Here is a 13,212-nt window from a genome sequence, read left to right on the forward strand (position 1 = left end):
TGTGTTAAAACAGACCGGTCTCTGAAGACCGGGAACACTAAAGTAAAAAACGTGAGGTCAACAAAACCGAAGGGCTAGAGAAAGAGAGCATCATCCAGATATATTCCAGATGAGCTAGCTTGTGTGTAGACACTTTCTTTTGCACGCTGTTTTATGCCCTTTACTACCATCCCAATGGAAATGAACATGAGACTTTAGAATCTCACTAGTGAGCAGAAACAAGGGGCTCGTGGAAAAAGGAAAGAGTATGGAAAGTACAAAGCCTATAGAATATGAAAGAGAGACAACCTTTGGGAAAACAAAAGCTTATAGAAAATGTAAAACCTACAGGAAAGCTAAAACCATTGGGAAAGGGGAAAGCTTGTGGAAAGGAAATGTCTATAGTAAAGGAAGGTCTATGGGAAAGGGAAAGTCTGTAGGTTTTTGTAAGGCAAGGGAAAGCTAGTTTACATGGAATGCAGTTTTCATTCTCCATGTAAAATCAAAGTGCAAAGGAGTGTACATAAACCATGTACCTTCAAATGTTATGCTATGTTTAGAATCGATTATACACTATTATAATTCATATTTTGATTATTTGTCATATTTGATATTGGCTTTAGATTTTGTTAAACTTTATTCACCTCAGGGTACCTGAACCTCTTGCAGGTGTCTGGAGGCCACAAGCAACAAGAACAGCAACCAAAAGTCTCTACTGGTCTAAATAGAAAAATTTGGGCCACATAAAGGTTTCTAGGTATGGGTGAGAACATCCAGGATTGAACACTATGAAACGGTGAACACCAGATCATACAAAGCACACAAGAGACATTTAGAAGACGCTGAGCAATGGAAGACAATATTTATGTCTTTTGGAACGTAGGGAATCTTTATACTAAATCTTCATATCAATAGAGCTCTTTTATAATAGTATACACAGTATATTCAGACTAAAAGGAAAAGCTTCTACAGTAAGAAGGCTCTTATAGAAGCACTAGTTAGAGACTGTTGCCATGCAACTTTGACAGCTGTCCTCCAGAGATCTTCATTATGTTGTCATGTAGTTATGTAGTTAATTTATGTTATAGAACATACACTATACTGCCAAAAGTATTCACACATGCATCCAAATTATGGGAATCGGGTGTTCCAATCACTTCCATGGCCACAGGTTTATAAAATTAAGCACATAGGCATGCAGACTGTTTTTTACAAACATTTGTGAAAGAATGGGTCACTCTCAGGAGCTCAGTGAATTCCAGCGTGGAACTGTGATAGGATGCCACCTGTGCAACAAGTCCAGTCACGAAATTTCCTCGTGCACGTAAACTGACGGAGCGGGGTCAGCGGGTGCTGAATCACAGTGCGAAGAGGTCGGCAACTTTCAGAAGCACTTCAGTGCTTGATACATTTATTCTGGCTCAATGTCCATAACCATATCTCCATGAGTGTTTAGGCTCATCACCAAAGTAATATCTTGTCAGTAGTGATGAGTGGTCAACAGAACAGCTGGAACAACATGGTGGTCAACAGAACAGGTCAACAGAACAGCTACAATCTGTACTTGTACTCTTTTAAATATAACTATAATAATAAAATGGCCAGTGAGTGTAATTACAAAGTGTTTCCAATAAAGCAGCTGGTGAGAGCAGCTTTAATTTAGTCTATTAGAACATTAATTACAAAAACAAAAGGAGTTACTAGGTAATCAGCCTACAGACAGCACCTCAAACAGCCACACTTCCATAGTGAACTCATCTTTATTTTGCTTTTGTTTCAAATATCCTATGCGAAAGCCCCCCCCCCCCCCCCCCCCCCCAACAGATAACTGGAAGCAAAAACCTAAAAACACTCCAAGTTAATTGCATTGTTTAGGGGTCTATGAATTTCGAAGTCACCCTAAAGGACAAAGGAACCGTCGGGTTGATTGAACATATACCTGGGATGCTATGCTGGTGAGTCTCGTTGCCCTCCCCGAGTCCTCCTTAGTGCGGCATGTTAAAATGTGCTGCCTAGTGCAAAGATGAATGGCCCGGTGGCCGATAGAACCATCCAGCCCACTGTCTATGGCTTCATTAAAGCCAGCGAGTGGAATGAAGATTGATCGTATTTTACCTCGCTGCATGAAAATGGAGACTACTCCCCGCTCCCTTGGTTTCGTCATCCCTTTTAATCCGTCGGCTATCAGAGGAAAATCTCAGCGCTCGTTTTGGATGCTCTTTATGAATAAATCATTGACTGAGCAATCTCAAATGGGGAAAAAAAAGAGAATTGGTGGGCTAATGAGGCTGCGGTGACCGAGGAAATTAACTCAGTTTTGTGAGAGGTGAAAGAGCCCAGCATAATCATGAGAAATCTCAGAACGAAACCACAAGCAATGCAAATCCAAACTCAACCTCACTCTTATAACTAGCATTTTTCCTCCCACGTTTTACATTTACATTTAGCAGAAGTAAATTTTACATTTACATTTACATGTTATCCAGAAGTGAAATGCTTTGTGGTCTACTCAGAGAAGTGTCTCATAGCTGGCATAAACTGGCCCAAAGAAAACCTTAAACCGAGATGCTAGCACAAGCGTTCAGAGCCGTAACGTACCCTCCACAGAAGCCGCCGGTTCCTGGAGCGTAGCGTGGCTACCTAGGCACGCTGCTGTGCTAAAATGCTGGACATTCTGGACTCAATCTCTTTCCAAACATTTCCACAGCATGAAACCCTGGCAGACCTGCTGTTTAATCTCCTCTAAATGCTTTTATTAAGAACTCTAATTGGCCCTCCAACTCCTCCCCTTCAGGAGTGCTGCAGCCAGCTCAAAACGGCTTATCCTGAAACAGAGCCCAGGGCGAGAACACACATGCTAATGGTTATTAATGTACTGGGCACACCCAAGATATTCAAAGGAATAAAAACTAGGCAATGTATGCTGTGCTTGGTATACTGAAATGCAAAATATCTCCAAACCCTTAGTAGTGATAGAAGCATGTACAAAGGCAGCAGTTTCACTGAAGCAGACTGATGTACATCTCAGCAAACATGGTACACCTAAGAAAACAGGTAAAAAGCAAAAGATGCACTTTTCCTTGTGAAGACTGCTTGACCTAGATAATTATCCACTATATAATTATTAAAGATATAGACTCGTAATAACCCAACCGGTTTAAAATAAAACTCACCTTCATTTTTGGAAATTACATATGAAAAAAAATACTATAGGAATCAAAAGGAACCCAAATCAGTGTATTTTTGCTTGAAAACACATTGTGTGTTTGTGTATTAGATGGTTTTTGTCCTCTTTTTTCCTGGTTGAAACTGCATGGTGAACGCATCCAACAGGAGAAAGGTCATACTGCTTTAAAGATAATGAGGCAACAAAAATAGCAGGTGTGATGGATTCCACAGATTTAATACATGGGACGGCATCAAAGGATTATCCTCTACCAATTATGTAGGGAGATCAAACAGGAGCTATTATGTATTCCAGCAAATATAACAGAGAACTGAATCTCTGTACCGTGCATGAGCAAACAAATGACTGACAGTAATTAAGACACACCTCCATACTGCCCAGTTCATATGAAAGATTACTATAAAAAAGTTTAGTTCTGTAACTTTAAAGTTCAAAGAAACCATTAGCATAAAACTCCCAGAATTTAAGTGCTCTTTTTTTCAAAGTACATTCCAAGTGGTCTCAAGAACTGACATTTACTGATACTCCATATGACACAGGACATGAATGAATAAAAGAGAAATGTCAGATCTGACCAAAAATGCAAAAATGTCTGACTACCTTTAAACATGTCGATTGAAATAACCGTTCACTGCTTCTCATAAAAAAAAGGAATGAGAACCCTGCAAATCAGACGTAAGAAATCCTTGATCATCCCGACAGGATATGGAGAGTCTGGCATTCCGATGTTATTCCTATGGCTGTGGTGTTAATCCTCCATTGACCTGGACCACCCCCTCTGGTCTGAGATGAGCAGGATGATAATGAATTCTGACACAGTACTGTGAGATGGAAGCATGTTGACCAACTCATTGAGCGCACATTGCAGCCTGACCCCCTCTGTCTTCCCCTGCTGTCTCCCCTTCAGCCTCCGCTCCCTGCTCCGCTGCAGGAATGCCTATTCCCACTTTTAGGAAAACGACATGTGTAATGTACCTTTCAACATCAGGCTCCCTAAAGTGCGAATGTGAACTCTGAATTGCTCGTAAATTACTTGCACGTAAATGCAAGTCTGATTAAGAAATCTGATTAAGAATTCAGAAGAGGTCTCATTAAAAAGCAGGGATAAGTCACACTACAGAGAACACCTAACCGATCTGAGCTCTTAAAAGTCACACATGCTGGCACAGCAGGGAGCACTCGTAATTTGTAATACCTAATTACTGGCTTGGGTATGTGGAGTGCACCGCCGAACATGTAGAGGTGACTCAGTGTCCCTGGCCAGCTCACGCGTGAGGCTCACCAGTGGTGGAGGAGATGTTGACATCAATGCTGATCTCCGGGATGCCCCCGCCTCGGAGTGACGCCACGCAAGTGTAGGTGCCAAAGTCGGTGAACTTCAGATCAATGATGTCCAGGTTGGTGGTGCCTGGGGAGATGTCCGGGTCGGTCTGGGTGATGACCATGCGCTCGGAGCTGCGGAGGGCGCGGCCGTTCTTCAGCCAGCTGAACTGCAGCTCCTCGGGAGGCGTGGCCTCCACCTGGCACGAGATCTTCACCTCGCGGCCGATCTGTATGTTGTCGTCGTTGTGGTATGGGTCAGGTGTGATCCAAAATCTGCCCTTCTTCAGCGCTGGAAGAGAAGAGAAGAGAAGAGAAGATTGCTCATCATTATCCAGGAGAAATCTTGCAAGGTTTATGGCTTTGATTATCTAAAGCTTTATTTAGAGTTCTTATTAATAATTTACAAGCTTGTTTTTTGTTTTGCAATCTGTGCAAGGACATTTTTGTATTCTGGTATAATCTTTTATTTATCTTTTATTTCATCTTTTATTTTGAAAAAAGGTTACCTGTCTAAAAATGGGATACAGTATAACAGCTTTGCAAGTATTCCCAGGATCTAGATGTTTTGTGGCAGTTTATGCTAATCAGTACTTTGTTTTCTAGTGAATAATGTTCTTTATATAAAAAATATCTCCACAGCAAACACACAAAACATCAATTCATAAATAAAATCAACAGTAATGGCGTGATATTTCTGCTAAAAATTAGACGACATAACACATGATGCATCACGTTTTACAAAGACCCAAGGCCCAAATAGGGTAATGTATGCATTTACACTCACCAGCCACTTTATTAGGTACACCTGTCCAACTGCTCATTAACGCAAATGACGAATCAGCCAATTACATGTCAGCAACTCAACACATGTAGGCATGTATACATTGCCAAGACGATCTGCTGCAGTTCAAACCGAGCATCAGAATGGGGAAGAAAGGTGATTTAAGTGACTTTGAACGTGGCATGGTTGTTGGTGCCAGATGGGCTGGTCTGAGTATTTCAGAAACTGCTGATCTACTGGGATTTTCACGCACAACCATCTCTAGGGTTTACAGAGAATGGTTCGAAAAAGAGAAAATATCCAGTGAGAGGCAGTTCTGTGGGTACAAATGCTTTGTTAATGCCAGAGGTCAGAGGAGAATGGCCACACTGGCTCGAGCTGATTGAACAGTAACAATCACTGAAATAACCAGTCGTTACAACTGAGGCATGCAGAAGAGCATCTCTGAATGCACAACACGTCGAATCGTGATGTAGATGGGCTACAGCATCATCTGAGACTGGCTTCTTGAACAACAATGAGTTCAATGAGTTCCACAGTCACCAGATCTCAGTCCAATAGAGCACCTTTGGGATGTGGTGGAAGGGGAGATTTGCATCATGGATGTGCAGCATGCAACTGCATGATGTCAATGCATGTCAATATGGACCAAATTCTTTGAGGAATGTTTCCAGTACCTTGTTGAATCTATGCCACTGTGACGGTCATTTTAAGTGCCTTAGAGACGTGCATGCGCACCAAATGTGATGAAGAACTGGTAGAGATGTGATGGGTATGCGCACACGGTGGATGCTCTAGGTCAGGGATGTCAAAGTCAAATACACTGAGGGCCAAAAAACCAAATTTGCTAAAACTGAGGGCCGGACTGGTTCAATGTTTATTAAAACATATTGAAATGATTGCACATAGCCTATTGAACCAAGACCTAACACAGTGTATATTATTTAATGCTTAAATGAATAAAGCAATACTTTCTTATGGATCTGTCAGTAATTTCAAGTGAAAACATTTTTCAACAAGCAAACAGATAAAAACAAACTTCCTTCAAAGAAAACATGTCCTGTACATTAAATGAATAAAGTAATAAAGGTTTGGAAAGTGCTGGAATTTAGGCTAAAGTACTTAAAAATGCTTGAAATTGTAACTACTTAGTTTCACAACAAATAGCTATCTGACTGAACAGTTCTCTTGTATTACGTTAACAAATACGAGCCTCTTGTAATTCCAGGACGAAACATGAGAGAACGTGAAGACATTAAGATTGGGTGTTTTGAAAATAAACAACCATTAAATAATGTGAATAAAAAGCGAATTATTTCGAATAATTTCAAATATATGTATAAATATTTAACTTAATTAAGTTTAACGTGCTGGGAAATATAGAAATGGACCTTGAAAGTGACATACAAGTGCTTTAATTCCACCTTATAAAGGTGTATGAACCCTGCAAATATGACTTTGTTCATTGCGTTGAGGCGCGGCGCACGCAAAGTTACAAATTTCGAGAGGTGCATTCGACTGTCCGGGGACAGTGGCAGGTGGGGAGTTTGACTGGGGCGGTACACCTGTCAAAGCGTAACGCAGGTGTCCTAAGGCGAGCTCGGGGAGGACAGAAACCGCTGCAACCGACAGCACGCGAGGCCCTCACGCACGGGCGGAGCCACTGCGATTACGTCATTTTCGCCGCGCTGACTCTCGCCGCTTGTGCGCGCTGCAGTGACTTTGCGGGCTACCGTTGCATTGTGGGGAATGTAGTGTTTGTGCGTGCAAAACACCAGCGGGCGGCTGTGGCCTACGGGCCGGTTCTAATAGTAATTAAATATCATCCAGGGGGCCATAGATAATCAATCCAGATCCGGCCCGCGGGCCTTGACTTTGACACGTGCTCTAGGTTGTAGCCTGTATGTTCTGCCTTCTGTTTCTATTCGGATTGTGATGAGAGTTGTGTGGGTGCCCCCAGCCCAATAAAAGGTTTCCATTGTACCACACCTGCTGACTCCTGTGTGTTACCTTTGGACGACGGGGCAAGTACCCATCCGCCCAGCAGCATATACCTCCCCGTGAGTGTTCGCCCACCAACTTTCATTACATCACGAAGGATTAAGGCAAAATGGGCAAAATGGGGTCCAACACAAAGGTCTACCTAATAAAGTGACTGGTGAGTGTATATTTCTCTTAATGAGCTCACAAATAAGATACCAAGGTGCCATATTTGGTGTGGACCACACAGGAATTGATGAAAATTGTAGCATCTCCAGGTGTAGAAACTCCTTGACATAAAAAAACTGACAGTCTGTGACCCATCACACAAACACAAGAATACTCAGAGGAAGCATTTTATCTGTTCTCCTGTGACATTATCAGATAACAACAAGTTTGCAAACAGGAAATCAAAAAAGACACTGTCAAGGAGACATAAATGAATGAGAGATTTCATCAAATACAACGAGATCCTATTACTTTGTTTTAAATCAATACCACCAGGCTACGAAGGGGTTAGACATGTATGCTGCATGCTGATGTACGCTGTAATAATGTTGACAAGTTTGTGCAGAAGACTTCAATTTGTATGACTTGTTCATTTTCACTGTGGTCCCACGATGCAAAATGGTGTGAATGAACTGTAATGCCAAGGGTGACAATGACCTTTTTCAAATCAAATAAGAAAAATCTGACTCTCACCACTTAATCATGTGTAAGGAGCGGTACCATAGGGAGTTATCTGTAGCGGTAAGCATACAGAATTCAATTCAGTTTGGAGGAAAATTAAATATAGTATTACAATAAGGAAATCAATATCACAAACAGCACTTATGATTCATGGAAACCAACCAGCTTTACGTTTTATTAAATAATAGCAGTGCTGAGAATGATTGAGCTAGAACAACATATAGAGCTACCTCCTAATAGACAGGCTTCCGTATCTACTTGCCCTGCGTTTTACTGTTATGCGAAATTGTGAAAGTAATCTTGCTGGCACTGCCCTTTGGTCTGAAGTAACTAGGTATAGTTAAAGAAAACACATTCAACTAGCACAGCAATGCAACATTACTGTATATGTATTTTCTCCTTGCAATATTAAAGGACCTTCAGCAACTAAGGCCAGCCGCAGATTCTTTGTTGAAGGTTTCACAAATGTTCACCTACTTGTCTATGCCTATTAACAGAATATGATATATTAAAAGTACCTGTCTGTAAAGCTTTTTCAAAGCCAGAACATCATAGTGAAATAACACAGTGAACTTTTCACACTCTGAATCATATAGAATGTAGCATGATTATAAAAAAAAAAACTCAAAGATGTCTTCAGGATAAAAAAATATGGTAGTAACAGAAATTTCTCTCAAACAGCTCACCGAATCTCACTCCAGCAGAACACACAACAGTTGTCAAACTAGCACTGTACCATCATAACCAGAAGCTGAAATTTCTGATTGGCGAGCAGACAGCTGATACTAACCCAACTCCCATGATAGCAAACTCGTATTTACTGACATGCTGTGGAGCTCTGACAAATTTCCTTTCACCTCTGTTTTGCAAGTGTTGGTTTTTCCAATGTCGTAAAGATCCACCCCCCTAGGACTGTGTGCTTTAATTTTCAACAGAAGTTCTTCTGAAATGCTAGTCCAAACACAACACACTTTATGTTATCTGATCTTCTGAACAATGAATGATACAAGCAAAGCCAAATGTTTAGCAACCTTATACTCAAGTGAGAAGGACCAACTTTAGTGTCATTGGTCACGTTTGGCCTAAGGATGAAACAGGTGTGGCTCTTTCACTCCTTTTGAACTCTTTCAGTAGAGCCAGGCGGGCAGAGGTGCCTCTGATGTCAGTGTCACTCAGTTTTTCTGAAGTGGCTGAATTATGAGTGAACAGTGGATATATTGTTGCTCTAGTGGTGGTGGACTTCAAAAGGGGGTAGATCAAAGTGAGCGTGCTCAGTCCGGACAGAAGGGCAAAAGCAGACGGGAATCCATCGGGTGACAGAGAGATGGCCCACCTCCTACCCTCACAAACAGGCATCGTTCCTCATTAAACCTCCGGGAATATACGAGGGGGGGGGGGAGCAGGGTTCCGTTTAGTACATTCAAATCTTCTTGATGCCACAATGTTCATCACTCCCACTGTTCATTCATATCTTATGAGAGCATATTGCGTTTTGGGTGGGATTTTAAAGAGTCTTTGCCACAGCTGAGGTTCCAGAAATAGATTGCCACCCTTTCTCAGAATGGGGGTAAGTGGCTTATTAGGTAGTAGAAAAAGCCTACAGTAGCAGGAATTCTAGCACCCTCTTCAAAGCGGGTGAGTGAGTGTCTTCTCTACAAGTAACAGAAGAGCCAGCATTAAAAGCATCCACATATTGCACCGCACTAAGGAACGTAACAGGAGTTAACATAACACAAACACAGATTCAATTTGTATTACTGATGAAGTGGTATCTGCTGGGTAAAACTCCTGCTATATCCCTGGCTCGTATGGTTAGAGAGGCTTAGATCTAGCAAATTAAACACACCAGTGCTGAATCTGCAGAAAACGCCTAAAAACCCAGCTGCCCAGAGACGGCCACCTATGGGTCAGGATAAAAAGCAGGTGATTAAACAAGAAGAATCACCTTCTCTGAATGCATGCAGATGCACTGTTTATCTATGCTGATGTACATAACGCAGTCCATGTGGCAGACATTTAAGTACTTGGCATCTGATGGATGGTTCTCATTATCCCAGTCCAGTGGCTTAGTGCAGATATGTGGTCTGTACGAAAAGAACGTTCTGCATCTTTACTTCTTACTAGCGTTCACTGTTACATACTACGCATAAACCTATATTAGCATTCCAGCGCCATGTCATTAAACGTGAGATAAAAGGTACAGAGCACGAAGCGCAATGTCATTGGCACGAAGTATCAACCGGATAAACGATGTTTATATAATCAGTAACTTATTTCCAATTATAAAGTGTAAATAAAATGCAGGCGGCAAAAGTATTTGTTTAGAAGAGAACCGCAAAAGGCATCACTATCATGATCTGTAATTATTGCAGTTCTAATCAGGACTAATGATCAGAACATGCATATTGTAAATGGCATCGGTTATCGATAGTTAGTAAGATATGGCAGAATACCACAGTACATTAATCTGCATTATTTTCAAGCTCTAAGGCTCACATATAGAACAGCACAACATATGCCCTTACTAATGGTATTGGATAATACTAATGGGGTCAGGTCATTACTCTACAGAAGCACAGCAGCGTGAATCTGACTGTGTGGGAACATATTTTGTTAAACTATGACTAATCCATGGCTGCATTTCCCTTCCACGTCCCCTTCCCCTCTCTTTACTGCCTTTGTTCAGTTTTAATGCTGCTATAGACAGCCATCACCTCACCTTACAATTTTTAACTGGAGCGTTCGTGATTTGACCTCTAGGTTCCACCCCCATAATCAGTGTGTACAGCTTAGCACACTCCACAGGGACAGATGGCTGTCTCTACCTGGCTCGTGACATTAGTCAAGGGTACACCATTGAAAAGGAGGGAGACAGTAACACCCGTGACAGTCTCCTCCTGTCTGCTGGTCCCATATGTGAACGTACACACACACGTAGTGAAACACGTTTGTCCTCCGTGCACTCTCACATCTCTCTCTCCTTAAGGGTTCTGACAGACATATTTAAGCACCATTTAGTTTTTGACTGACCTTCTTACAGCTCATCACAGAACAGTCCTGGCACATTCTCATCACATGACCCTGAAAGCGGCAGACGTGTGTCCAATCTGCTCACTGCTTCTGCCGTCCCACTGGTTCTTTACAAATAGAGAAGCATGCAATTTAGGCCAAAAAACCTCTTCCAAAGCAAATTTGACAGCAGTCTTTCACATGTTGACTTACAAGCTGGATGCAAGCTTTTAACATAATGCTCTGCATGAGTGGTTGGGTTCGCTCTTTGTTGTTTCTGCTTGTTACCAACCCAAATATCAGCGACGAAATGCACCAGCTGTGCTATCCTCTATACATGCCTGTATCAAGGCAGCGTGTTGAGCAAGAAGCCATTAGCATGTTTGATCTGACGTTAATGACTAATATCTTATTTGGTAAAAACAACAACAACAACAACAACTGTGGTACTTTGTCTTCTTCTGAATGCTAGATTGGCACTGAATGTTTGATTGCACCTGTGAGGCTCATTTAGAGGCTCATGTAGTAAAATTCACATCATGACTTAAAAGGTGCAAGTCAAAACACGCTTAAAATGCAGAAGGAGCAGATACACTATTGTACTAGACAGTTTCTGTCTCTGAAACCTTCACAACCTTCTATCCTGTAAGGAGGACAACTGTAGCTGCCACAGGAAGTTATTTGAGATGGCTGCTGGTGTTAGCTAATATAGTTTTAGATGCTGGTGGTGAAAGTATGTCTGTGTATGCTTGTATATATGTGTTTCTGTGTGTGGAGGTGATTATGGTGGTGGGTTGGATGAAGCCAAACACTGGCTGAATGAAGTGTCGTAAACTAAATCATCAAATATGTGTATCAAAAAGTGACCTGCTTTTAAAAAGGCTGCCTCCTCTCAACCAAATGGAGGATCATGATGGAGAGCCTCCGTGAGCCAGAAGCATGCTGGGATGGTGGAGGAAAGGGCCAAGCTGAAAGTCATCCCAGGCTGCCGGGAATCGTGGACAGAAAAGCCACCATCTGCTGAGGCAAGATCTGCCCAAACACAGACAGGCCTTTTGGCAACGTAGCTTCAAGAGGGCTTTTCAAGGACTGGCGTGATAAACAACAAGAGACGTGTGCGCATACATGCTCTCTCTCTCTCTCTCTCTCTCTCTCTCTCACACACATACACACACACACACACACACACACACGAACACAAGAAGTACATATGCGTTGTCCTTCTGTAAACACCAACAATTCACACTAAAATGGACACTTTTTTCAGATTAGAGACCTTGTTTGGACCTTGCCAAGCTGGTCGTGCTATTTTTCCCTTGCAGGAGGGGCTTCATATACTATTTCTTGACTAATAGTATAAGTTCCCAGTTTAGTGATTAGCCTGACTGCCTTCACTTAATTGCTGTAATTGGCCGTTTAATAAGTACTTACACAGTAATGTGCCACAGGCTTTGCCCTTCCCAGGCAAATGAGAGCTTTGGTATGAAATGTAATACACATATCACATACTGCTAATGCTTGGTGCAATAGACAGTCTCCTGTTTACTTATTACATGTAAGATTTGATAGTCAATGCAACTTAAAATCATCACAAATTTCCAATCACTCTGACTACACATCACGTGGCCATCCCTGTATTTGCACTTCTTTACTGTACTGTATTACATGTTAATGCTCTAGGTGTTATTGTGCATTGCCAAGACATAATCTCACAGTATTTGCTAAATTATAGGTAGCTGATGAAGGCTGATGAAGAAAGCCTTTCAAAACTGATGCTTTATGAACAACATTTCAGGCATTAGATTTGGATGACATTTTAGGAATCTTTTCATCTCCTCTGGCTGTGTCTATAAAATAAGGCAGTAAAGTTTGATTTGACTGTTTGTTCACAGCTGTTCAGCTGATGAGAAAGTGACACTGTGCAATCTGTCACGCTCCATGGGGTACCAAGCAGTGCTCATGTTCCACACTGTCAACCTTTCTTAACAATGTCTGAGGCCTTTTTCTTTGCAGGACTAACCTACAGTACTGGATTAGTATAACACCATTCATCCTGTGCCTAAACAGGTCATGTTATTGTCCAAAGTCCAAATAGGGAGACCTCAATGATGCATGTTACTTTGTTTTTTTTACAAATATTTAAGTGTGAAGTCTGACCTGAGATGTTTAGGTACTTTAATCTGCATTGTCTTGTATTGAAAAAAATAAGGCATAGCCACAGGCTACACATAATATCAGAGTAATATCAGCTTCTGTTATAAAG

General features: G+C 41.6%; 1 protein-coding gene across 2 annotated transcripts in view; it reads right to left on the reverse strand.

Annotated features, from left to right (window-relative positions):
• Positions 1 to 13,212, reverse strand: part of LOC143523463 (MAM domain-containing glycosylphosphatidylinositol anchor protein 2) — a 150,402-nt gene that overhangs the window by 52,934 nt on the left and 84,256 nt on the right. For both annotated transcript variants that reach the window (XM_077017934.1, XM_077017933.1), the window contains exon 7: positions 4,449 to 4,778. In XM_077017934.1, the coding sequence (XP_076874049.1) occupies positions 4,449 to 4,778 (330 nt within the window). The remainder of the gene's footprint in view (positions 1 to 4,448; positions 4,779 to 13,212) is intronic.

This window comes from Brachyhypopomus gauderio, chromosome 9 (genome assembly GCF_052324685.1).
Source record: "Brachyhypopomus gauderio isolate BG-103 chromosome 9, BGAUD_0.2, whole genome shotgun sequence".
Lineage (NCBI taxonomy): Eukaryota > Metazoa > Chordata > Actinopteri > Gymnotiformes > Hypopomidae > Brachyhypopomus > Brachyhypopomus gauderio.